At 42.5% G+C, this 25833-nt stretch overlaps 2 protein-coding genes across 2 annotated transcripts in view; one reads left to right on the forward strand and one right to left on the reverse strand.

The window, feature by feature from the left end:
- Positions 1-8302, reverse strand: part of kiaa0825 (KIAA0825 ortholog) — a 104881-nt gene extending 96579 nt beyond the window's left edge. Inside the window, exons 1-2 of the mRNA XM_086112288.1 lie at positions 7954-8302; positions 4648-4779 (exon numbers count right to left, since the gene is read on the reverse strand). Coding sequence (XP_085968414.1) covers positions 4648-4778 — 131 coding nt within the window. The 5' untranslated portion in view covers position 4779; positions 7954-8302. The remainder of the gene's footprint in view (positions 1-4647; positions 4780-7953) is intronic.
- A 293-nt stretch (positions 8303-8595) lies between these two features.
- The window catches only part of slf1 (SMC5/6 complex localization factor 1), a 36311-nt gene continuing 19073 nt past the window's right edge, over positions 8596-25833 (forward strand). Inside the window, exons 1-17 of the mRNA XM_086110970.1 lie at positions 8596-8687; positions 9179-9295; positions 9364-9442; positions 9596-9821; positions 9914-10067; positions 10844-10969; positions 11062-11127; positions 11623-11769; positions 12498-12667; positions 13006-13140; positions 13344-13497; positions 13599-13767; positions 13938-14083; positions 14176-14273; positions 17302-17375; positions 22004-22096; positions 23478-23660. Of these exons, the coding sequence (XP_085967096.1) occupies positions 9185-9295; positions 9364-9442; positions 9596-9821; positions 9914-10067; positions 10844-10969; positions 11062-11127; positions 11623-11769; positions 12498-12667; positions 13006-13140; positions 13344-13497; positions 13599-13767; positions 13938-14083; positions 14176-14273; positions 17302-17375; positions 22004-22096; positions 23478-23660 (2131 nt within the window). The 5' untranslated portion in view covers positions 8596-8687; positions 9179-9184. The remainder of the gene's footprint in view (positions 8688-9178; positions 9296-9363; positions 9443-9595; positions 9822-9913; positions 10068-10843; positions 10970-11061; positions 11128-11622; positions 11770-12497; positions 12668-13005; positions 13141-13343; positions 13498-13598; positions 13768-13937; positions 14084-14175; positions 14274-17301; positions 17376-22003; positions 22097-23477; positions 23661-25833) is intronic.

Here is a 25833-nt window from a genome sequence, read left to right on the forward strand (position 1 = left end):
TAAAAATAAATAAAAAACATTTTGCCATGTGAGGCGAAAATAAAACGAATGAACGGGATATTTTCCTGTCAGATGCCTTCTTCTACAAAGGCTTCACAACAGAATGATGATGTATGTTCATCGTTCAGGTTCTGGGCTCCACACCAGGGCTTCAAACAGACAGCAGGTTCGAAATGGGTTTCCATCTGTAGTGCACTTTTCAGTCACCCGCTGAAGTTCATTAAAAGCACAACATATAAATGAAGTCCAATTCCAGGACGGGTTTTACAACAGAACTAAGGTCATTTTTAAATGCCGGACATCTAGCTTGGTGAAACAGGAAGACATTACATGATGAAATGAGTCACACAGACTTAAATTATATCCTATGAATAAAGACTTTGTCACTGTACAAGCTACAGTCCAGTGAAAGTCAGACCTAAAATCTATTTGCTGCACCTTCAAGCTTTGGCCATACACACTCTTTTCTCTCAACTCGCTCTCTTTCCTTCTTAAAAACTTCACTTGCACCTTTCGATTACCCCTGCTTCCAGACATGTGCTAAAAGTTATCTGGTCAATGCGGATGGCCTGTGTCAAGAAGTCCATCCAGCTCTCCACAATGTTGTGACCTTTGGCTTGCTGGTGTGAAAGCTACCTGCAGCCTAATCAACTTGGCAGGATTAGCTCTCATCCCGCAACTTCCCCTGGCAGCAGCTTAGACACTGGCACATAAAAGGAATGTGAGAAAGAGGAAGGGGACATTGGGGAAGGGGGGGATTTTCAAAGTAGCTGCAGTAAATAAAACCATTCAACTCTTCCGCGAAGGATGACAATAACACATGATGGCAAAGAAGTAGAAGCTGATTGTAACAAGAGAGCCCGTGAGCAAAAGGAAAATTGATTCTTTTGGCCTCTTGACGAACACATCCGTCGCCTCCCTCGCACTCACGCTGCCTAAGAGTACCCTAATTGTTTTTCACATCGGCCTAGCTAGACAGTCACCCTCCCCCTGCCACCGTCCTTTAACCCCACCCCCCACCCCCACCCGCTCCACCCCAACCTTCAGCATCACTGCAATAGAAAGGAGGAGGTCTTTTATTAGATATGATGGCACATTTCACAGCTCCCTGACTTACAGAAACCCAATCCCACGATTAGTCAGCGCTTTGACATTATCTTAAGTTCCTTGTCAGAATTAATTTAGTGTGGGTGGGCTGCTGTGGGGGCTGTCTGTCGCGCTCTGCTCCCCACTGCTTGCCTACAAGAGGTGGGAGGGGGTGGATGGAGTCAGTAGGGGCCATAGGAAGATCCTTTTCAAATAAATGCAGATTGCGGTCACAGCCAAAAGAGCTAAATATCGCCTTCCTCAAAGGGCCCCATTCTGTAATGGAAATAGGAGCGACTGAGGTTGAATGAGCGCACTGAAAACGGATACAAGCCTGACCTAGCCCGGGCCCACTTAGTGCCCTCACCTCCCAGCGTTCACTTCCACCAGACAACCGATAAGGCTGATCTGGTCCGTGAACACGCAGCGAAACCAAAATCTTCAGTTTGCGCACAATTGCAAATAGATTATCACAAGCACCTGATACTTCCCAACACAGTCTTGCAATTTGAGAGTGGCAGGCGACCAGACAGGGTCACCTGTCTTGGCCAGATTCTCCTCACCGGTGCGAAAACTTAATTCGCGGTCCGTCCCTGGTGGGTCATGCAGAGCCACAAGCCACCCAAGGCTACCGTGCGCCACAGTCCCATCTGATGAAAACGAATGGATTACAGCATTTCAATTTGAGGGAACCGGTTCTGTTGTCAGCCTATCTTAATCTCCTTCAATTAGGGAGCAGCTCTGAGGCAGATTTTGGATATTTGAGAACTCAGAGCAAGGCCGTCACTCGTAATCAGGGGTTGGAGGCCTTCACATCGGCGGGCATGCATCGTTTCCGCTTTCTTTCAGATATCCTTTCCTCTCCTACACTTCCGTAATTCATCCTAAATACTGATAAGGCAATTAGGTGTCAGTAGAGACGAGTGCGTGTGGTTGCAGGGGCTAAAGCCCACCCTAGTTGAAGCCAAAAAAAAATGTTTGCCAGGTTTTCATGTGAAAAGGTCCAGCCTGAAGCAGGCAGGTCGTACACACGACATTGCTACAAACTGGCAGAGACGCTGACCAGTGGACCCCCATCGTGAGCGAAGGATTGCCTTATTTTTAGCCCCATTCTCCATTATCTACACGCTTTGTTCTCATAATGGTTCCCCCTCTCCCATCTGCAGGAACACAAAATAACCCTTTAATGCTTAGAAAGCAGAAAAATGGTCCGGCCTTCAGTAATAAGCCTTGAATTACCTACCCAAGGGTTTTCGTTTCAAGATGTGGAATCTTCAATTATGATGTTCCCATTTAGAAGGAGGAAGGAAAGAAAGAGGGGAGCGAGGGTGAGAAAACGGGAGACAGAGAGAGTCCCAGACATTAACGCTGCCAGAGTGAGCCTTTGTTCACTTGCTACATTTAGCCTGTCCTTCATCATCTGCCCTCACGCCCACAACGCCTCAAACGATAAAAGACCTGAAATATAGATTTCTCTTTTTCTTCTCCCCATGTGTTGCTTTTTATCCATCCATTTGTACAATCACTGACAGATTTTTGTCTTTGCAGGCTGCAACATTCAGTTCGAGCTTAATTGTTTAAATAAAAAGTTGGAGGTCCAAAAGTTCTAAGGTTTGTTTGTTTTCATTGCAAGGGATTGAATGGGAGATACACATCAGTCTTTTTGTCCAATAACACGGTGCTGTTGGTGTGTGCCCTTTTTAAGTTAAATTTACTTTTCTTGGAAAGCATGCGATCCAGTGATTTTTGCTCTGCGTAATAGTGCCAACTGGACTTGGAATCTTCTGAAGAGGAACCATCTGTAGTCACATTTCCATGTGGCATGGAATAAACTAAAATGGAACTCAGCGCAACCGTTAAGGCACAACGCTCTTAATGTGGAGCAGCACTAAATTATATAGTATATATGAACCAACCATCGTGAATTTGATTATTGAATTGAAATTTATTCAAGTGTATGTTTATGAGAGCGGTGTTTTGCTCAGGGTTTTATGCTGCTGCAATCATCCATGAGTGAAATCGACTGTGATCACATGGTTTAGCTGCACATTTTTCAATTTTAGAGCTGATCGCTGACTTTAATAATCGATTAACCAGTCAATTATTTTTTTCTATTACTTGTTACTCAACATTACAGTACACTCACCGGTATGCTCATCAGAGTATAGTGTCATGACAACATTATCAATGTATTCATTATCTTTTTTTTTCTGTGTGTGCTTTTCATTCAATACATCAAAATAATTGGGCTGTGTTTTTGGCTAATATGCCCTCTTCCACAAAGTTGATGATAACTGTACCTCCCTAGTGGAGATAATTTATATTCACATCTAAAGTACAAAGTTGTGTAGTGGACAGTTTAGCTCATTTGTCTAGTGTAAATTTGTCAATGAATATGCCCGTCAATACTAGCATGGGAGTGTCTGCGATTTGCGGTCTGATGCCGATTTCATGAAAATGAACACGCTCACGAGACATGTGGTGATTGTGCCTTGACACTTTGACCACAGGTCTTGGATTTCTATCACACTCGATTTGGCTCTTACCAATCTGTCAACTTGACACCTCAGCTCCCAAAACAAATAATAGACTAAAGCTACTGATGAAAAATGCCTTCTCGTGGCCGGAATTGTGAGCAGAAGCACAAGAAAGCCGCAGGGTATTAAATGTAAAGGGAAGCGATGTTGCCAGCGGGTGGACCGACACGCAAGAAAATGCGTATTTGAGTGTTTCAACCCAACTTGTGAGCTAGCTTTGCTTGATCTTATGTACTGCTATACAGTTCCTGTATTGGATGTGTTGCGGCCGGTGGAAATAATACCATTTTTAATGGCTGTTTAGATGTTCCCTTATATTGAACACTTCAATAGAATAGTGTTATTCTGTCGGTTCTAACCATTTGGGTGTTCAACAGCCGTGTATTTAGCTCCTAGAGAGATCTTTGCTGTCTTGTAACCATGAGATTATAATACATCCTAACCACGAAAGATGCGCTCTTCATGTTTTTGCCCTTCTAAAACTCCAGTTGGGGGGGGGGGGGGGGGGGGGGGTCATATGACTTGCTTACAAATCTTACAAGGACAAGTCATATAAATGATTTAGCACTGTAATCAGTCTAACACCTTTTGGCTTAACAGGCAGACAAAGAGACCGACTTCCCTGCCAAATATTCAGGTCTTTCATAAAGGTGAATAAGAGGAGCAGATGACAGTGTAATACCGGCAAAGATATTAGTGTTATGCTGTGTAAATGGTACCAATTGGAAGTTGAACATGAAAGGCGCTTATAAATAAAATCTATTATTATTATTATTATTATTACTACGTTATGACTCTATGTTTTTATAAAATACAATATTATTTCGTGTGATTTTTCCTTATCAAAAAAAAAATATGTGGGGGTTTTCGGATGGAGCTAGAACAGATGAAGGGCACTATGATTTGAGATATGAGTATTTTGAGTATGGACGTGGTCGCGGAATGAATTATACTCATATCTCATGGCAGCGCTGTGTGTTGTTCTGATGATGATGTTCAGATTTGTTGACATTTTGTAACTGACCTGTTGGCATTGAGTTTGAGTTTATCTTCGGTGTCTTTGATGAGCTGCTCAAAGTCTAGCTCGCTGGAGTGTGCAGGGACCACCAGCTCAACAAAGGCTTGGTCATCGGGAAAATCTTCTGGCCACTCCATGCTGCTCTTGCCAGAGAGAAAATAAATCGTCAAAAAGATGACATGCTCCAGTTTACTGCACAAAACGTCATAACAGGCAGGTGCGAGGGGTGTCAGGATTAAATCAACTATGCAGATTGACGAGTTTTGGAGTGTGGTGTCATCGTGCCCGCCTGTCAACACTCAAGTAGTTGGCAATCATGTGACACGTCCACTGATAATTGTTTTATTAGTGTTGCAAAATCAATTGCACCTGAAACAAATAGAAGGTAATCACTGACAAAGACAGTCTGCTGCCTCTGCCGTGACAAGGTCATTTGCCCTCCTGATGACCCCTGATTATTATGCGTACATTCCCTCTAACCAATTCCACCTACTGACACTACAGCGAGTTAAAGCAGAGGAAATACACAGCACCCAAAATAATGAGATGCTCTTCAGTTGAACCTTTAAATAAACAACCCATCTCCTTACGGCTGTGCCAGAGCTGAGGGGCCGAGAGCCCCCTTATCCCTGCGGTGCTTAACGTTCCTGCTAAAAGCCAATCCCCCACCTGTGTAGCATCACTGGGTCTCGCATCAACGTTGTCATTAAGCAGAGTCAAGTGGAAGGTAATGGAGAGTGTCTGTGTCAATTTGGCTTTCTCACACTCCGCCTGCCGCTCGGTCCGTCGTCATGTGCTCTGATTTTAATAATCCCTGTCAAACGGCAAACAGCCCGCCGTACTGTGCGCCGCTTCCTCGCTGCTGCACACACTCGATGCCACTCTCCCTGACAAGGCAGACAGGAAGCTCAACATTCATTTAGACTGCACAAAGGGAGGCCTGTCCAAGTGGACAAATATTATTTTCCCCCACACTGACAGCACCACCAGTTAAGCTTGTCCTTTATTATTTTGCCTTCTCTTCTTCCCTCTGTCATCATCACGCACCGTCTCCACTTCCGCCTGAGAGGACGCCTGCAAGCAGCTATTGCTTAAGGGGAAGCTGTTCACTCTATGGATAAGGAAACTCAACACTATATTTATTGATAGAGCCTGAACCAGATAGTGAGTATATGTGTGTCTGTGAGCAGCATACATTACAAGCACACCTGTTGACACACATGACACACTGCCATGCTTAGAATGTGTTTTGTTAGTGTAGCAACAGGACAAGATTTCCAAACAAGGGGCAGAGCTAAGTGGTGGCCAGGGGTATCCAAAGCCACTTCTTGTCACTCTCTGGCCACGCTTCCTGGCCAGAAAAGCGGGAATTAACCTAAGCCAAAAATCTATGTTTAGAATTGTGAAAGATGAAGAGATTTTTGTGTCAATGTGTTTTTTAGAAATGATTTGAATAAATGATTTGTTGATCACAGTATGCAAACTGACGTTAGCCGTCAGTGGTAGCAAATCAGTGTGGCAAAATGTGATTGTCTCTAAGAAACCTAGTCCAAAAACACCTTCTGGTTCGAGTGAAACAATTGTTCTCAAGATATCCCCTCGAAAATTTTATTTTATCTGCTAGGCAAGCATCTTCGCTGCGTTTTTGCAGGGTAGCACAATAATAAGCTTCTGTTAATAAAAACACATTATTTAATTATTTTTAATTTCACCTTTATTTAACCAGGAAAATCCCATTGTTATCCGCAGATCTCTTTTCAAGGGAGGCCTGGCCAAGAGGCAACACCACAACTCAAGAAAATGACTACAAAGTTACAATAAAGCACAAACAATAAGATCAATAAACAATTTCAAATAACGTTGAGTCAAAAAAGAGACATTTAGAAACAGATCACATTCACCGACTTATAGGTAGACATGCAGTCTGTTGAGCTCCAATACAAAAAAACTAACTAATAATATTACTACAGTATGCACGTGTACCAAATGAAATGCCCTGAAAGTGAAGACAGCACAAATGGTCTTATTAGTACAGCACTTGAAAACATGCAGCTGTCTGTCTTGGTGTCATTAGCTCTTTACAAAGCAGATGTTGAAGGCACCCTAGTGTGCTTCCCAGTGCTGCAATTGGGACTGATGGAGCAGACACTTGCCTGCTTGACACATCAACTCAACAGCTATTAGAGAATGAGTGTGCATGTCTTGTATACACGCACACACAAAATACGATCACTCTTTCCTGTGCCGCAACCAGGCTAACGCAGAGGCCCATTTGAAGGAATGAGTCTGTACTAAAATATTTAGCAGCACATCCCCCAGGCCGCCACTTTAAAGCCACTTAGAGCATGTCGAGCCAATGTCAACATTGTTTTAAAAAGTGTACCTAGCAGAACAATAAGGCAACACCATGAATTAAACAGGTGTATATTTGGAAACAATAATACTGCATTGGTTTTATATCATTCTTGCCTATAGGAGTGTATAGTTTCACGGTCACTGTTTCAACGGGGCAGGACATCCAATAAAGCCTTTCTATTGATTTTACAGCATCAGAGGTGAGTGACATTTGTCGCAGCTCCAAAGTATTTGCCACTGAGGTAACATGAGAATAACACTTTGAGTGAAACTCTTAAAGAAAGATCATCCTCAATCAACTGTATTAAGCAACACTACAGCAGAAGCCATTTGGAAACACAGTTGTGTATTTCATGGTGTGGGGTTTATTGTGTGAAATTGGCATGATGCAATATATATGCACTGACAGGCATATTTCTTTGACAGGAAAAGATTTGAACACAAAATTTTAAAAATAAAAAGGAAAAAAATTGAAAAAAAAAGAAAAACCGGGAATGGTGCCAAGCCGCAAGTATTCAGGAACCATGTTTATAATGCCAGCCCAATAAAATTTCATTTTATTAATTTTTTTTAATTAATCAAGCGGCCACTCAGATTATTATCTGGGCTGTCAATTGCCCATCCCTGTTTTAAAGTAACAGTAAAATAAGCCGCTGGGCAATTTTTGATTAATGCATGTAAATGTATACAGGTAATGAGTAATGAGTAATAATAAGTAAAATCGTCAGATGACATCCAATAACATTGTGAACATATCAATTGGTGTCAGTATTTCTCAACACTTCTGGCTAATATATTTTTTTATTCTGTTTGGCACATCATATACTATAGTACATTTTGACTAATGGTTAGCAATACACCTGAGGCGGAGTGACCTTGGTTTGAAAAGTTGGAACGCTCCCGGGAATATTTACAGACACCGCTTTCGATAACTAATTATGTTACAGTAATTCTTACCTTCCATATGAGAACCTCCTTTTAGGACCTCCTCTCGATGAAATACGAAACCCGACGGCGACACGCAAACTTCATCTCCAAACAATTTAGCACAAGCAGATTTGTGAAATTGTGAAAATGATCGAATTCTACTTGAAAATAAATAACACTGACACCGTTACGCGATTGTGCTTTAAAGAATTCCGATAAACATTTCCGTTTCAACCACGGCCGCTAATCGTAGATTGAAAAAAAAGCGATCATGAATTGTTTCCAAAATGCATTACAAATGTATCAGGAGATAAATGATCCTTGTTAATCAATGAATATTGTGTTCTCTCTCGTCGTTGTTATTTCAGACATTTTAGGCGTCCATGACAACAACCCGGAAATGCTTACCAGAAAACTTCCGCTTAACGGAGCCGCTCATTTTGGAATTGAAAGGGGGACAACAGCTTCATAACGACCGTAAAAGGCGTATATTAAGTTATGGAAACGAAGGAATGATATTTATTATTTTTACTACAGAATAATATACTTGTTGATAAAACTACACTGACACTGCTTCTGCGAAACAACGGGAATATATATTCTCTTTGTAGACAATGCCCTACGAATCTTTGCGCAGTGAATCTATCCGGACACACCAATGACACGAGAGGAGCCAAACTCGAGTATGATTTAGCGCGGCTCTTGTTTTTCAGCGGTTGTCACACTTTAAATTTACTCGCCAAGAGACAGCAGCATACGGAAAGGTGACTGTTTCAATGTCAGAGTTAACGCAGGTCGGGTGTGAGCGTGTATGAAGAAACTGAGAAGTTGGCGGGAACTGGCAGTTAACAGTTACGAATGACGGCAAATCAATATTGCGTTTATGCGTATTGAAACGACATCGAGCCGATTTGTGCAGTGACGTTGTTTTTCCGTCTGTTCAAAACACTTTTACTTGCGTTTAAAGTGAGCCAAGTTAAAGTTTGAGAATATATACAGTATATATACTGTATATATATATACACACACGTCTGTGTGTGTGTATATGTATATGTGTGTGTATATATATATATATATGTATGTCTTTGGGAGTGAATGAGTTCAATGAGCTAATCCCCCACCCCCAAGAAATTAGTTTGCCTTATTGAGCAGTGGTGAAGGGTGTCATGAAGTCAAACTTCTATATGAATGCTGTTGTATTTATCGAGGAAAATGCTTGCGAATAATGACTGATGATGATGTGTTGTTTTCACAGTTGGTGATGGAGAGGTGCATTCCCGTGTTCCAAATTTCCGGGATCAAAAATCGTGACAAGAAGAGAGCATTGCTCCAGGGAATTCATCAATTGGGTGGGAAATATGTTGGGACTTCTGTAAGTAGCTAGAAACAAGTAGCTACAAGTCTTTGCAAATCAAGTTGGAGATTAATATTTTTTTTCAGGTTTACCAAAATGCTGGTACCCATTTAATAATCCCTCAAGTTTTGGCCAGTGAGAAATTTCTGGCTTTTTGTGCCGCAGGTTAGTCATAATGAAAGTGAATCATACATTACATGATTGTTTATCACAAAGAAAAAACAAAAGCTACAGAGTTAATTATTGTGGCGAGGAAACAAAATAACATGTTTCATCCACTTAATCACAATTGCTCTGTTTCTCTTTCTCTGTTACCAGGAAAGTGGGTTGTCACTCCAAACTATGTTCTGGACAGTGTTAGGAATAGTTCCTGGCTCCCAGAGGGGCCCTATGAGGTGGCCGTTCCCACAGATCCCATGTCTGCCTTCTATCCCGTTAGACAATGGAGGGAGAAGGTGACGAGTGGTGCAATAACAGGGGCCTTCCAAGGCTGGATGGTTCTTCTCATGATCCAAGATTCATCCCGTTTAGTCATGTTCAAACGGTTGGTTGGATGATATGCAAATACTATTTTAAAACATTGCAATGAATGAATATAAGACACTCATCAAGTTTCATTTTGAATTAATTTACCAGGCTGTTGGAAGCTGGTAGCGCCACAGTATACAGCTATCCTCCTCCCTTTCACGCCTCCATCACTCACGTCATAGCCAAGCCCTTCATGCCGGAAGTAATTACCCACAATGCTCCTTGTTTCCCTGTAAGCCACATCGTCCAGTACCTTTTTGAGGTAAGTCACATAAAATCAATAAAAGTTGGATTTTATAGTCCTGTCGCAACTAAACTCTCTCAAAAATGTAATTTTATGTTGGATTTAAATATATTTTAGTTATAGTTTTTCTGCCTCCCCCAAAAATACGCACGCCTGTTTTGCTGTTTCAGTTTCACTTGCTCTTTTATTGTATTTGATGATAGATTCGCTGTTATTTTTGGCTAACTAGTTCCACTCCAGCCATCTATCCATTCTCTAATCCGGTCGTCGTGGGTCGTGGGTGTGCTGGAGCCTATCCCATCTCTCTTCAGGCAGTAGGCGAGGTGCACCCTGAACTGGTTGCTAGCCAACTGTAGCTAATTCTACTTGTAGCATCTTCAGGTTGTATGCCGTAGAGCAATGTTTCATAAAGCTTTCAAGTGTCTCTTTGAAGTGTTGCACTGTTTATGAATGGCTGCAGACACCTTCTGCTTTGAATAAGGTATTTCGAACAACCTTAGCCGAATTCTCAAAACCAGCAAAAGTAGGGCTGGGTGATTATTAATTATTAATCCTAATTTAAAAATCATGAAAGATGTGGGATGTAAAAAAAAATCAAATTTCTGTGATGGCGCAAAATTAGGTGCAAATCCTGAGTAAGATTAGTTGGTCCTGGCAAAGGTAGGTATCTGCCTGGGCCATTTTATTCAATCATTCATTCATTGAGTGGATTTACTTGTGATTTTCCCATATCACATACAATTGATCAAAATAAAATGTGATTATTTGAAATGTTTTTGTTTTTTTAACGTCAGAGCAATTCTCTTCACATGAAGTTCAACATAACGGATGTTAATGATGACTTAACGGAGCCCAGTGTTGTTGATGTTGACTTTTCTCAACTGGAGGCAGACCTCAGGGAGCACGCCATCAAACAGGAGGTGAGCACGCTCAAGAGAAGCACGGTTTTATTGCAAATGGCCTTTCACCAACCACAATACAGGTAATGCTTATTTTATGATCTATTCTTTAGAGCCACCCAAGACTGCTCTTCCTTGAATTTCTTGGTAACCACGACCCCCATCAGCCTCTGTCACAGGTAGACATTCACACCTGGTGTCATTCGACGTCTATGGTACTGTACAGCTCCAAAATTACCATGTGCTCCATTAAGAAGATCAGGTCATTCAATTTCATTCATGTCATACGTTTCATTGGAAAGGTGACATGGAGAGCAAAGGGCGAGTTGTCGTCGGGTCACCAGTTTAACCACCGCTGTCAGCTGATCTTGGTGTTTTGATTGGCATATCTATTAACGACTCTGTCCTGTCTGTATCTGTCCCAAGCAGATCGCTATCACATTGCTATTATTAGCGCTTGCGTATTTCCATTCCCTACCCTCGGAGTCCGTACGCTATTTGGCAAGAACTGACAATTAGGGATGACCCCCAAGAACTTAAGATGGCCGAACACATCCAATTTCCATGACGCTTCCGCCCTCAACTTTCCCACTTTCCGCCGCTGTTTGAACCACTTTTCCTATTCTTCTTTTACATAGGACTTTCATTTTATCACCGTTCTTTTATTCTTTCAGGCAACTGCAACGGACTTCAGCAACATTAGCACCATGATAGAGTGCGGCCTCTTCATTGAAGCATTGGACACAATTCGGAGTGCATTGTTCCCGGGGATTCTGCCACCAGCACCAAACCTGGTGTCTCTGATTGATTACGCACAGCAGGTAGGACGAGAACTACCGGACCGTGTCCATTCTCAGCCGCTGCATTAGCCTCAGGGTAGAAAACACTGCACAACCTGTTACAGAACTCCTTAAGTGTCAATTTACAGTGCATGGTTCAAATGACACAATACTGATATTTTTTATGCTTTTTTTTTTTCCTTCATTAATGTCTGATAATGACGTTGTCAACATGTACATATTACATGTTTATTACTATGCTCATTTAATGTTTGTCAGTGTGTTTTTGACTAACTTTTTGGGTTTAAATATTTTTTCCAATGCATTATTGCTATGGTGGGGGTCGATCCTAGGGTAAACATACAAGTTGTTTAAAAAGATAAATTGCTCCATCTTCAAACCTTCGGACGGCTGATCGACCCCAAAAACCCTGATCGTATAGTCTATTGTTTACTGCTGTCTTTTCATAGACCGGGTTGACGCATGGGGTAACTTCCATGTACATACATGCAATTTGGGTAACTCCTTGTGCGGATTGTTTAATGTGTAGCGTAAACAGCCATAAAGGATATATGTCATTTGACATGAATATATGAATGGGTATATTGGCATTAAATTGGAGTTGACCACTTGGAACTGCATTATAAAGCCAGCCAAAAAGTCTTCATTGGAAATAATAAAACTGGACCAGAGTCAATATTGTTGTTACTCATCAAAGTAACACTGACACCTCTTATTTATTTTTTTTCTTGTTTTACCCTCCATCTCAGGGTAGCGCCACAACCATCTTCCTCAATAGCTTCCGACAAATAATGCACAGGTTGCTCATTACCAACCCTCCTTGGCTGTCTCCCACCAACTCGAAGAAGTATTACGGTTGCGTGTTGCAGTGCCCTCGCTGCAAGATGGGCATGTGGCCTTTTCTAGAGACAGCCATAAGGTACACTTTCAATTTTATGTGTGATATTCCATCTCCAACCCCCCCCCCCCCCATCATGTGAAAGCCACTCATTTAAGCAAGACTTTTTTAAAACTGAAAACAGATATCTCCCCTGCTTTCACCTGGAATGCCCTCAATTTTCTTCTCAGTTCCGTATTTTTATATTGCCCTATGATGACCAGGCCAGTCTAGTGTGGGATAGACCCCAGCCCCTACCTTGACGTGAACCCTAAATAGGATAGTACTGGTGGTGGCTTAGAAAATGGATGTTGTGCCAATGTACTTTAAAATATCCCACATGCTACAGTGTTGCTTCCCGTTTGTGTCTGTCCCTATAGTTACTGCCTGTCAAGTGAGGCCACTTGTCACCAGCTCCCTGGGCCGGCACTGCCAACTCTCTTACACTTCCACAGTGATGTGGTGGCATTTTTTCTCAAGCTCTTCCAAGGGGAACTGCACTCCATCAACACAGGGTACAGACCTAGCATGCCCTATGAAACCTGGGAGATGTGAAAGATCTCTTACAGGGTTTAACTGTACCGAGAAAGGAGTTTCAGAAAATGTATAATCCGTAAAGTCGTATCATTGTAAAATAAGTCTATGAATGCAATTGTCAATTTAGTCCCCATTTTGTCTTGAAAAAGTAATAATTAAGGTGAACTCACGTTTCCCTTAGAGATTTCAGGCAGCTTCCAGAACCAGGAGACTATCAGGGATCCACATCAGGTTCGTTGCTTTATGGAACCTTCTGGACTGCGTGGGAACGTTCAACTCTTTTGTCGCACGCCGTAAAAAAGCTCGTCCAGCTCACGACGCAGGCCGCCTCTGAGGTAAATATTCTAGAATATGGGTCACATTGGTGGTGATGTGACCTGACCTTTTCCTGCTCTTTTGAGTTTGCCAAGCTAAGCTGTGGTTCCTCTTCCCACAGGCCCACACTGACGGCGACAAGAAGCACACAACATATCTGCTCACCATCCTACTGGACCTTCTTTCGGTGTTGGTGGAGTTTTGGTGTACACAGCACTTCAAACTAAACCAGAAGCTTGTGGAAAATGGACTGAAAGACCTAGCAGAGCACTTTGCCATCACAAGCCAATGTAAGAATTGAATGCAGACACAATAGCTATTTAATCTGTTTACTATAAAAGTAAAATTGAATAAAAAGTAGTTTTTTTATTTGTTTTAATGTGGAAAAATTGATGTGCATCCAGTTGTGTTGTATGTGGGCATGGAAATACAGGTATATCCGTGGTGGTCTGTCCCATAGATCTGTCTCCAGGAGTCTTAACTGAAATAGTTGCCAGAATTTCATCAACCAGGCTTAAACTGGTATTGGTGGATGCAATATTCAGGAATATCTGCTGCAAAAATGGAATTAGAATGGATGGTGGACCTCTCTCTCTCAAGAAAATGGTATGTCCTTGTTTGGATTTTTTTTTTGTTTGTATTCCTTCCCATCCTACTTTCCCCCAACATGGGTGGTCTACCTGTATGACTTATGGCAGGTGCTGTCCTATCTGCCTGCGCTGGGCCTCTTGGCTCAGAGTCACAGCTGGACACAGAGCACTACCAACAACTGCGTGAGCCTGGACACCAACAGCGGGTAAGTTACAGGACCTGTCTGCATCACTTTCAATCTCATTGGGAGCACGCTTTCTGGAAAACATCAATCAGAAGAACACTGGATCAACAGTGGACTGCAGATATTGACTTTTAATGAGCCTCTTTGTAGGGTCCAGTGATAAATTTTGCTTCCCTTGCTTATCTCCCCTAAGTGTTGGACACTAGCCAACCAGCTGATTTCTCTTAATCTATTTTTTTTAAATGCTCATTAGCCTTACTGTCACTTACGATGACTGTATGTTAATGCCTCCGAAATATGTGTTACTAAATTATAATATATGGTGGGATGCATAGAGCCAGTTTCTGCCTCAATTCAATTCAATTTTGTCCCTGTCGACGGTCCGCCTTTCAAAAGGCTCACGGGAAATTGAAAAGAGCAGAGAGAAACGTGTGTATAATGGAACAAAAGAACACCTGGAGATAGTTGTACGTTTGAGAGGGCGTGAGGAGCAGGGATGCATGGCGGGGCAGAGGCAGCGAGGCAAATGGAGGTCAGACAGAGCGTGAGGAGTTGGCATGTGATGGGTCATGCCCAGGTCTGATCTTATCTGTGCATGCTTGCTGACAGCAGGAGTACAAAGAGAGGTTACGCACACACACACACATACACACACGCACACAGACGAACTCTCTTCGGGTCTTCTCACACAACCGCCGACTCAGCTTTCAGCCCCATCTCTACCCTTCATAATCCTCCCTCGCATACTGAATCTTTCTTTGCCATCTTGAATGTAATTACACACACATTCTCTTTGTACCCCATACCAGACATCTGCTGTTCCACCAGCAGGTAGTTGGCCTGGAGAAGGGCAGGAGTCATCAGGGAGCAGGTTCATGTAAAGGCTACTAGTTCATGCATTGGCCGCATTCTATTGCCATCCCTCCCTTCCGCTCTTCTTTTACATCACTGCTTGCCTCCTCCTCTCTGTTGCCAATCCAAAGCTTGCGTTATATTCGTTCGCACGCGTGAGGCGACGCAAACGAGCAAAGGCAATGTGTGCGGAGGAGATAAAGAAGTGCCGAGGGCCACGCGCAATCATTTGACCCTGAAAGAATGAATGAAATTAAAATGACAAAGTGTGTGATGAATTGAGAACAGAAACCCAAAGGAAATCTTGTTTCCTCCATTTCATGGCTGAAGGTTGGTTATATATATTTAAAGAACATTGACTCTCATCATCAATTAACACATCTTTTGTCTGGAGATCTCTCTCTCGCTCTGTTCGTTACAGACATTTCCAACGAGGCACTGCGTGTATTTTAAGAACCCTTTATGTAAAATATCCTCAGTGTTTATTGTTGGAGCAATTGTGACACAAGGCATTTAGCAAGTGTCAAAATATAAATAGGCCAAATGTGACTGCAGCTCGTGATGGTAAATGGTTTCAGTTTGGGTTTCTTCTCAAACTATCTTTAGAACAGAAGATGAAAGTCAGGAGAAATGTTAGATGCGTAAAAGGAGCTCAAGAGTCTGACCTTGCTGAATCTGTCTTGATTGAACTCAAGTGTTTGACCAACATCAAAATGCATCGAAATGTTGAAATGAAGACTGGCTGTTGAGCACCCGTTTCTGTTCATTCAACATTTTTTGTATTTCATTACTTACAAACAACAAAATAACCACCGTTAATCCATGATCATACCGCTTTTCAGCAGCTCACTAGTTTACCTTTTCAACTTTACCACTGTGGAACTGGTGGAAACGTACAACCATTCTCAACTTTTAGCAACAAGGTTGCGTAACCCGTCAGAACGAGAACAGTTGTTACAAACTGAACCAGAACCATGTAGCGAAGTGTGCGTTTGATTTTTCAGCAATTGCTTGAAGAGTTGACAAAAATCAGTTCCACGCAGTGGACCAAGTTCTCAAGAATCTTTTGCACTTTTGTGCAAATAAATAATATATGTGCAAATAAATAAATTCCCGAAGCCATTTAACGAAACCTAATGCGGCATTCAGCGCTGCCGCCAAGTGCTGCCTCCGCTGAGCACACAAGCTGGGTCCTGAGCTATTCATTTATGCTCGTTGCAATAAAATCGAGCATGAAGAAAAGCAATGTTGTCTAAATGTCCTTGTGCGACCACAGTGGTTTGCATTTTGAGCAAGGAGGCTATCAAGGGTGCACACGGCCTCAGTCTCAGAGTAGCTAGCATGCTGTGCTCCAAAAGGAAGCAAAGCAAGTGTACACACGTAAGCCACATCCTGTGAGCCTCCTCATCAACCAGTGGTCACGGACAGGGTGTGCACGGGCGACACTTGGCTCACTCTTGCTTGGACTCTCTTTCTCAAATACCCACCCCACACACACACGGAGCGTAGAGCGGGTGTCTCCTCCGCCTTGTCCCTGCTAATAACAAGCAACGTGACAGGACGTGTGTTTCCTCCTCACTGCTGGGAGCACCTTCCTGCCGTCTGAAACAAGCCAATTACCAATGAACAAGCCGCCCCCCTGTAATACTGATAGCATTTCGCTTGCGCGCAATACACACGCACGCACCTGTCAGACTCCATGCAGGCAGATCCCGCATACCTGCTCACAGGACTAGTGACAGCCCACAGCTATTAGCACCCCGCTACTTTGAAGAGGCTTCACTTTCTTTCACTAGTTATTCCTCTTAATGTGCTCGCTCCGCTAGAATTCTCGGTGTCTACGTTTGAGGCGTTAAGTAGGAGGAAAAGGGCTTTGGAAAAGAAAAAAGAAAAAACGGGTGTGCTGAGATGTGCGTGCGTGCTCGTGCTCGCGCGCGCACGTGTATGAGTCGTCTCCCAACAGGAGGGGTGTGAAAGATTTGATATAATACAGTTCCATGAGGAATTAATTCGCTAATGGGGATTGATGGATGTTCCCCAATGATGTTCTCCACCCTGCCACAGTGAAATGGTCAGCCATTGAAACTTTAGACTTGTTAATGTGAATCATGGGCAATTTCTCATTGAATTAGTACTTGGTGTATTCATGCCTATTTCCATAAAAAGCCTTTGACTGTGTCCTTTGTGTCCCGTCCAGAACTCTGAGCCCAGTGGAGAATGAATCTGAGAAAGAATGCATCCCGAGAGGCCTCCACAAAGTTAATGCAGCAGGTAGAGCTCTCTCTCTCGCGCGCACACACACACACACACATTACAGTTGCCAATGTAGCTGCACATTTGCAAGAAGTGGGCTTTTAATGGACTGATGCACTGCACTGGGTCATCAATAAAGAGAGAGCCATGATGGTGGTGTCATCACTTTACGTTTAATGAAGAGCACATAAATGCATGGAGATGTGCATCGCTCGCTTCTCGTCGACTGCAAGGACGGTTGTGCTGCTCAATTCAGCCTCTCCTGTTGAGGATACAAAACATACTTTTGTTGTACTTTGTATTCCTTTTCAGGGTTGTCAAATTATTGTTATAATTTTTTTGTGCCTCATCACATTATTACGAGCGTAGAACAAATGAATCGAAATGTAAGCTTGTTATGAAATCACAAAGATCATAGTTGGCTCACTATTGTGCAGTTTTTAATGCCATTATGTGTAATGTCTGTAATACATCTCATTGTTATTAAAAGTGCAGATTTAGAGGGAAATGTGATGTAAACACATGTTTTGATTTGCTTTTGTTGGCCATGTAAAATGATGTGGGCTGAATCTCGCCCACGGCCCTTAGCTTTGACACCTGTACTCTGCTCACTGAGCTGTAGTCCCACAAAGTTCAACTTTTGAGGCACATTTACCGCCAGGACCTTGTTCCTGTTTGCTAACAGACAACTTTAGGGACGTTTGGACATGAAGAAGACTCCATTGTAATAGATGAACAAGTAAATGGCATGGATGGGAATATGTTTCACGCAGTAACCAATACTGCATATTAGCGCTTACTGTTTCCCCTCACATCTCCTTTATTGGGCCATTAAATGCAGCAATTAGGGGTGGGGAGGGGGCGCTCCAGATATTACAGCGGTTACAGTGGTGGAACTTCCTGCAATTCAAGCCGTGGCACTCAGTGTGAACTCTCAAAGGTGTCAAAGCTCATATCTCCCCAGGTTCACCTGATCAGATAGGCCCCATGCTGGAGGGGAGGGGGTGAAGGAGAGCAACGGGGGGGATGGGAGCAAGGGAGCACTGAGGCATTTGGCATGTGTTGTTTTTCTACTACGTGATGTCGATGCCAATGTGGTGGGCATTAATTTTTGATGAACCATCGGCACAGCATTCTCCCCTCTCGCCCTCTCATCCCCATCCGCTTCCTTAACCCTTTTTTTGCCTCCACCAACATGTAGAAACTCGCTTGGCTTATATGTATTTCCGCGTTTCCTCCATGGAACCCCCCCCCCCCCCCCATCACATATCTTTGTCAAAGTAGCAGACAAGGGTAGTGAATTTTTCTTTTCCAGTCAATTCTCAGTTTGAGTTCCACATTTGCTTCTGGAATCTCAGCAGAGATTTCAGCTGCAAAAATGTGTCGCTGAGCAGTTGGTGTTAAACTTCATGTTGTACCGCAAACAAAACATCTGAGATAAAATTCACACCGCATATTATAGTACTGTTTGTGTTTCATATAAAACACTTCACTAAGTTTTAAGCCATCACGTGAGTTTGTAAAAGCCAAATGCACATCCAGCAGTATTTATCATTTCAGTGGGAAATGTTCTGTTCCTCCTTACTGAACCAGCTTCCTGTAAGATTATTAAATCCTGCGGTTAGCGTTGGCCTTTTGTAAAACGACATTGCAATGGGTTTATGAAGACCTTGCAACAGATTTTAATGATTTGTGATTACCATTCAGGCTACGTACATTCAAGGTGCACTCACACAAGGAAATTCATGCTGTGCTGGCGCACGCCTGACACAGATAGTACGGATTGTTTGACGAGCGTAGGAGAGGTGGTTCATCCAAACGAGGTCTGATGTTCATTTAAGCTGATAGTCAAGAAAGTTCCGGAGTCTCCTGACATCATTACTAATCGGCTGCACCCTCTAGTTGACCTCGGGTGAAAGGTAAACCCGAACTGGCTACAATTACAAACATGCATGTTTTTGGAATGTGGGAATAAGATGGAGTACCTGGAGAAATGCACATGCAGGACCGCAGCCTGGATTCAAACCCCCAACCTCGGAACTTTGAGGCGAATGTGCTCATCACTTGCCCAATGTGCCGCAACTCTGGAAATGTATTTCACTAACAATGTGATACATTGTGTATTTTGTTTGAATACAGTACCTACTTGGCCAATATTACTTTTCTAACACGTTAAAAAAAAAAAAAAAGTTCAAGGATTGGCGGGCCAAGCGACACTTAACAGGAGTGCAGTATTTCTGGCTGCGTGACGTAAAGAGCAACACATACTTTGAACATTTCTATTAAAGTGTGAAACAGGGAATTTATAGAAAGGACAGGCAAATTTATCCTTTCCGTGCTTGTAAATGCTGAGTATGCAATTACCCCAATAATAGAAGCGTTGTGTCCAAATTGGAGCCATTAAAGTGATTTAACAGAGCGCGGATTGGCTCTGGCATTTGCGGGAATGTGTACACACTGGGTGTAGCGAAATGGGTGTTTAATCACAGCGTTTTAGGGCTCAGTAATGGCACACAACTCGGCATAGAAATCATAGTAGTGCTTACTCATTAGAGCCTGCAGGTTTGCGCCAAGCTCCTTCAAACCGTCTGGTTTGTGTGGGTGTGGAAATAGCTTACAATTTTACATCACTTCTTGTTGCTACTGATATGTGACAAACATGTGGATTTGTTTGTGTAATGCCTTAAAAAATGAAGTCGTGACATTCCCCAGCCGGAAGTGTAAGATATTTTAAAATCGGCACGCTATTAACTCATTCACTCCCAAAGACATATTTATGTCTTTTCACACTCCACACGTTCAACCCCAGATACTTTTTTTTTTTTTCAATTTTTCCAAGGTAAAAAAATCTAATGAAAAATGGGGTCCAGAATTGGCCGGTACTGAATGAGTTAAAAAATGTTTGGGAAAAAAAACTAATTGAAAATAGACTTCCGGCACCCAGAAATCAAGTACTGCATGAAGCAGAGCTTGTCCAACTTTCTTCACAGAACTTACGCATCAGTAAATGGGATGTTGCCTTCAACACTGTCTCGCTACATATTAGTGTGTGGAAGTAACAAGGTCCCTACGGCGCAATGAATTCTTTGTAGTGCTTACATGATAAAGTAGGTTTAAAATGTGCTTAATAGGTGCATAAATGGCTTTAACGTGACATTTGTATTGTGTTTCTATCGCGTATATATATATATATCTTCATGCCAAATATGGAATCTAAACATAATTTGAAATCCAAATGATTTGACCATGTGTAAATTACAAATTTGCCATCATTGTAGTCGTATATTGGAAACTGATTTTTGTTTTTCATTGACTTGGAATGTTTTAGAAAATGAGGGTGTGGTGGAGACATGAGAACAGTATTAGAGAACTTTTGAAAAGTGGAGTGAAAAGTTGATCATTTTTGTCAAATCGCAACCCGCTGCAGTGTTGTTGACATAGCGACAAACAGGAATGACACTTTTTTTTTAATTGAAATATTTTCATCTTGTGATTGGCTTCAAAACAAGACACTTGCTGTTTAGCTTTCAAATCAACTGAGCTTTTCCAATATCCGATCAGAATTCCGAATTGAATTTCCCTCAAAAACTGCTTCAGCCTCCTCCTGTGATATGTGGAGGAAATAAATTCATTGAGAAGAAAGTGATCCAACTTTTCCAACATTCTTCCTTGTTTGCAGCTTTGAAACGCATGCACCGGTACGTTCCACCTGTTTCTAAGCTTCCCCCCACCACCCTCAACTCCCACCCATCCGGAACCGCCTTGTCTTTTTGCCCGTGCGCACTGGAGTGGAGCCCCTCTACAGGCATGGCGTCCTGGGGAGAGCTAGTAAAGCATTTACTCGAGTCTTTGCTGTGCCGTATTAAACTGCCAAGCACAAAACCACTCATGCTTGGCCTTTAACTTCCCTTTGAAGTTCAGCCATACAGGCAAAGAGGGAAGTGCAGACCACTCATATACCGTATGTCTGATTTCAAGGAAGTGAAGAATTGGGGTCCAGATGAGAAAACAATTATTTAAAAATGTCAATAAAAATCCCATCAGGTGACTGTGACTGATTAAACATTAAATGGTGACAGCGCCGATGCCCAATGGGGCGTTTGAACCTGGGGATCAGTTAGGGATCTCTTTGGAGGCTTTGTGCGGGGGCTGTCGACCGAAACTTGCTTTCCATCCATCCATCGCAATATGTGGTCCCGCACGCTAGACCGACCGCTCTAGCGCCACTTCCATTTATCCGCTCGCCATCGAGTCCGTTCTTTGTTGCTACAAATTTGGTTTAAAAAAAAAAAATACAAGGGGAGTTTGCCCATCTCTGGTTTAAATTCTTCCACGCTCTTTTTCCCTTGGAAGTGCTTCCCCCTTTTTTTTTTTAAATCACTCTTCTTAATTCACGTCCTCATTGGCAGCCTGCACCTTAGTAGATCGGGCTCTTCTTTTTGTCTTTTTTGGGGGTGGGGTGGGGGGTCGTCGGGAAAATGTCCGCATTATTTCATTTACCCTATAGACGGGAATAATGGCCGCATCATAACTTTGGATTTTCTCTCTTCTCGTCCGTCCCTTCTCGTCCTTTGGGTGTGTGTGTGTGTGTGTGTGTGTGTGTGTGTGTGTGTGTGTGTGTGTGTGTGTGTGTATCCTGATCGAAGGCGAGACCCTCCTCCACAGAGCATGCAAGAGGAATCAAGTGGAAACGGTACTTCACATTCTGTCATGCCCTGGCATCGACGTCAATGTTCAAGGTAAGAGTTTCTTTCTCGCATTCGCCTTCTGTCTCAGCATCGACCCCCTCCCCCACCTGGGCGTATTAACACAGTAGGGAAGGCAAAAAATGAGGAATTAAACGTACGGACCGCGTCATCGTTGATGCTAACCTTTAACAGTGAGTCAGGTTCGGAGGCACAGCTTTATAGATTCTGCACTCTTCGGTGTTTAGTGTTTAGTAATGACTTTCTTTTGTCTGCTTAGGTCAAACATGATTACATTTCATCCTCATTTATGGAATGGTTGCGCTCTTTTGAAAGGTTTCTGACATTTCGTAATCAAACTTTAATAGCAAAAAATGAACTCGGTTCTCAATAGGGGGTTTATGGAAGGGCTAAGCTGCAATTTATCTGGCAAAAAGAGGCCCATGCAAGTTGGTGCACGAGTCGGTGAGAGGTTTCGTTTTCGGACTCATAAATCCTCAATTTGTCTATTTTAAATGGTTCCGATTTGTGAAACTTGCACAATGTCTTTCAACCTATATGTAACTCACAAAACGCTTTGAACATGATTCTCATCTAATTTTTTCAGTATTTGTTGTTTACTACTATTGATATGTTTTCCATAGAAGCTAAGACATGGGCAGAAGATCAAAAATCCAAGCTAACATTGAGGGAGGGAGCTTAAACATAATACCTTCTCTTCTGTCCTTCATCTATTAAAGAATATAGCATGCATGTCAAACCGCACAATATTGTGCATCATGGGTGACTGACGTGGTGCCCGTGGCCACCAAGTATCCCCTCAGGACCACATGAGGGCCACGGGCCTGTTCGGATAATAATTCGGCAATTATACCACATTGTAAATTCCTCTGACATGCTGTAGAAGTGATCATTTGGAGATGTAAACACTTTTGGGGATTTATAAAATCGGGACAATAGTTTGTATGGCTGCTGTTGTGCAATATTAATAACAGAATTAATGGTAACATCAGCAAATTTGTTATTTCAGAAATGTGTATCAAACTGGTAGCCCAAGGTATTAATCCGTACCCAAGAAGTAGCTCTCTGATTCAAAAATACATTTACCCACACACAACATTCCGAGGATAGGAGCAGTTGCACAAAATTAGTTTGCTCCGTGACACAAGAAGGTGGCACGGTTACTGCTGGCCAGTACATACTGTATTGTATTTATTTGTTTCATATCTATCGCCTTGGAAGTGTTTTTCATCCAAATATTAACTCTAAATAATGACTTTTAATACTTAACTAGCTTAGGTTATGGCGTAAATCAAGGAGCCCTTGTAAATGTAATTTGAATGGTTTGATTTTACACTTCACCTGCAAAAGTTATTATTATTTTTATTTTTTTTTATCTCATTGTTTAAGCGTAATTTTTTTTTCTGCCATCTAGACCACGTCGGCTGGACACCTCTGCATGAAGCATGTAACAATGGCAGCACTGCATGCGTGGAGGCTTTGTTACATCACCGGCCTCCCCCTGTCATTAATTGTGTGGTGGAGGGGGTCAGCCCTCTGCACGACGCCCTGCTCAACGGACACATGGACATCGCCAAAATGCTTCTGGAGGCCGCAGGTGGGTCAACCTCACAAAAGAGGCGTAGTTGATCACAAAAGGTTTCTCGTACCAGGTACTGCTTCAAATATCCCAAAGTTGATGTGGTCTGAACAGGAATTGATTCTTTGATGGCATCCTATGTGTCTGAACATCAATCGCTGCAGTTATATGTAGGTGTGATTGATATTACTATATCGTATATTAGATTTTAGTTAACTTTTGTTGAACGCCCTCATGTTTTCCATCTGCTATGCGGTCATCAAATAGAATCCCCATTTCACTGAAGGACTCATATAATGTTGAAATAAAACACTTGTCTGGCCGGTAAGATGCCAAGAGTGCCGATCCTTTGGAATTGGCCATTTAGTTAATGATTTACTGCGGCGGTTGGCTGCGCGTCACCGCTGCTGTAACTAAAACAAGCCTTGAAGTGATGTGGCCAAAGAAAACACAGCTGAGCTTATTGGCAGATGAAATGCTGCATCCGAAGTTATCAGCAAAGCCAATTGTGTTGTAAATGGTTTGCTGCCCACGTAAAGCCAAACTGGATTGGCTTTACAAAGGTTGCACCAGTGGCTAGAAGAGTGATACCGAACTGGCAACAACTCTGTAGTCAAGGCTGCTAGAGAGGTAAGAATTTTGCACCAGTGCTGTTCACGCATAGTAGGTGAATTTTGAATTGTCCACACATTTTCTTTCAAAGATGTAATGCTGCTCGCGCAGGAAAGCAAGTCAGGCTCCATCTTATGTTTTAAATGGACTTTTCTATAAGACAAACTACAGTATGTGTGAACATGATGAAACAGTATCGATACACCCGAAATGTCTCATATTTGATTTTTTTTAATGGCCTTTATTATCCTTACAAATGACCATCTTGAAATCTGCCTTTCAAAAGTATTAAATAACATTATCCAACCGATGCAACATTGCACGATAAATACCAGTAAGTCAGTGTTTACAGTTCAAGGTTTAACTGTATTGTCATTTAAGATTACGCTCACCTCTGCATATTCATGTTTTGACTAATTATACTTAATTTTATGTGACTTTCTCCATCAACAGAAATACATGCTCCGTCCTCAAAAAAATAAATTAGACTGGGATTATTTGGTCCCGGAGAGAAAACAAAGCCCTCTCTGTTAACTTTGTTTTCCCGCTCTTCCTGTGAAACGAGGAGTTGGAGGGAATTAAAAGAGGTCAGAGGAAGAAGCAGCGCCTGCTATGTGTAAAATTAGAGCTACAGATGAAGTGCGTGCATGTGCGCGTGCACACGTGTGTGTGTGTGCGTGTGCGTGTGTGTGTGCTTACATGTGTGCTGGTTGCAGATGTCTGGCATGCTGTAGGTCAGGTCTCCTCACAGGGACGCAGCTTTAAAACAAAAAAAGAAATGGAAAAAGAAGCGATGAGGAGAATAGCTTCAGTTGGAAATGAGCTGCAGGCTTCTCCATTCAACTTGTCTCCTGGCTGTCTACTTTTTCCCTCGCTCTTGATGGCCTTCTTGTCTAGCGGCTTTTGAGGAGGCGGCCTGCATGACTGCAGATTCTTAACGTCTCTAGTGGGCTTTTTTTTTTTTTTGCTAAATTACAGCTTGTTGGTATGGCCATCTTTGACTGATCTACTTTCTTTGTAGATTTGTTTTGGCTTGAGGGGGCATACCCGACCTGGTTACTGTTGTTTTGTTGTGGTGGTTTTGGTGGTGGTTCCATGCACATACATAATGCCCCTTAGCCCACTGAGTGGCGAACACTTGCGACCGTTGGCTAAGGTAGAAAAAATGCCCGTTCTCATCAGTCTGTTCAAGGCTGTAAATGTTTGCAAAACGTTTGCCGAACAACTTCGTTTTGTTTTTGTTTTCTACTTGCACTTTCATAAAAATGTCCTTGCGACAAGAAAAGTATAAGGGAACGTCCATTGACCGTTTGGCAAACATTAGCCACCTTGAACGAACCCTGACGAGCTCGCAACTTTCATTGCCTTTGATGGGGTTGGGGGATTAAGACTTCTTTTTGACAATTTTCCATGGAGACACACACTGTCTCCTGATTGAAACTTGACTAGTGGGCCAGATGCCCTTTCGACGTATGTTCCCATTTTTCCTAGTGCCTGCTTCAGGCTCCTGGAACTATACGTTATTTTGTTGTTGTTTTTTTTTTTCCATCGGTGCATCATTCACTCTGTCATCCTTGTT

This window comes from Hippocampus guttulatus, chromosome 5 (assembly GCF_054856545.1).
Source record: "Hippocampus guttulatus isolate MCC_2025c chromosome 5, RoL_Hgut_1.0, whole genome shotgun sequence".
NCBI lineage: Eukaryota > Metazoa > Chordata > Actinopteri > Syngnathiformes > Syngnathidae > Hippocampus > Hippocampus guttulatus.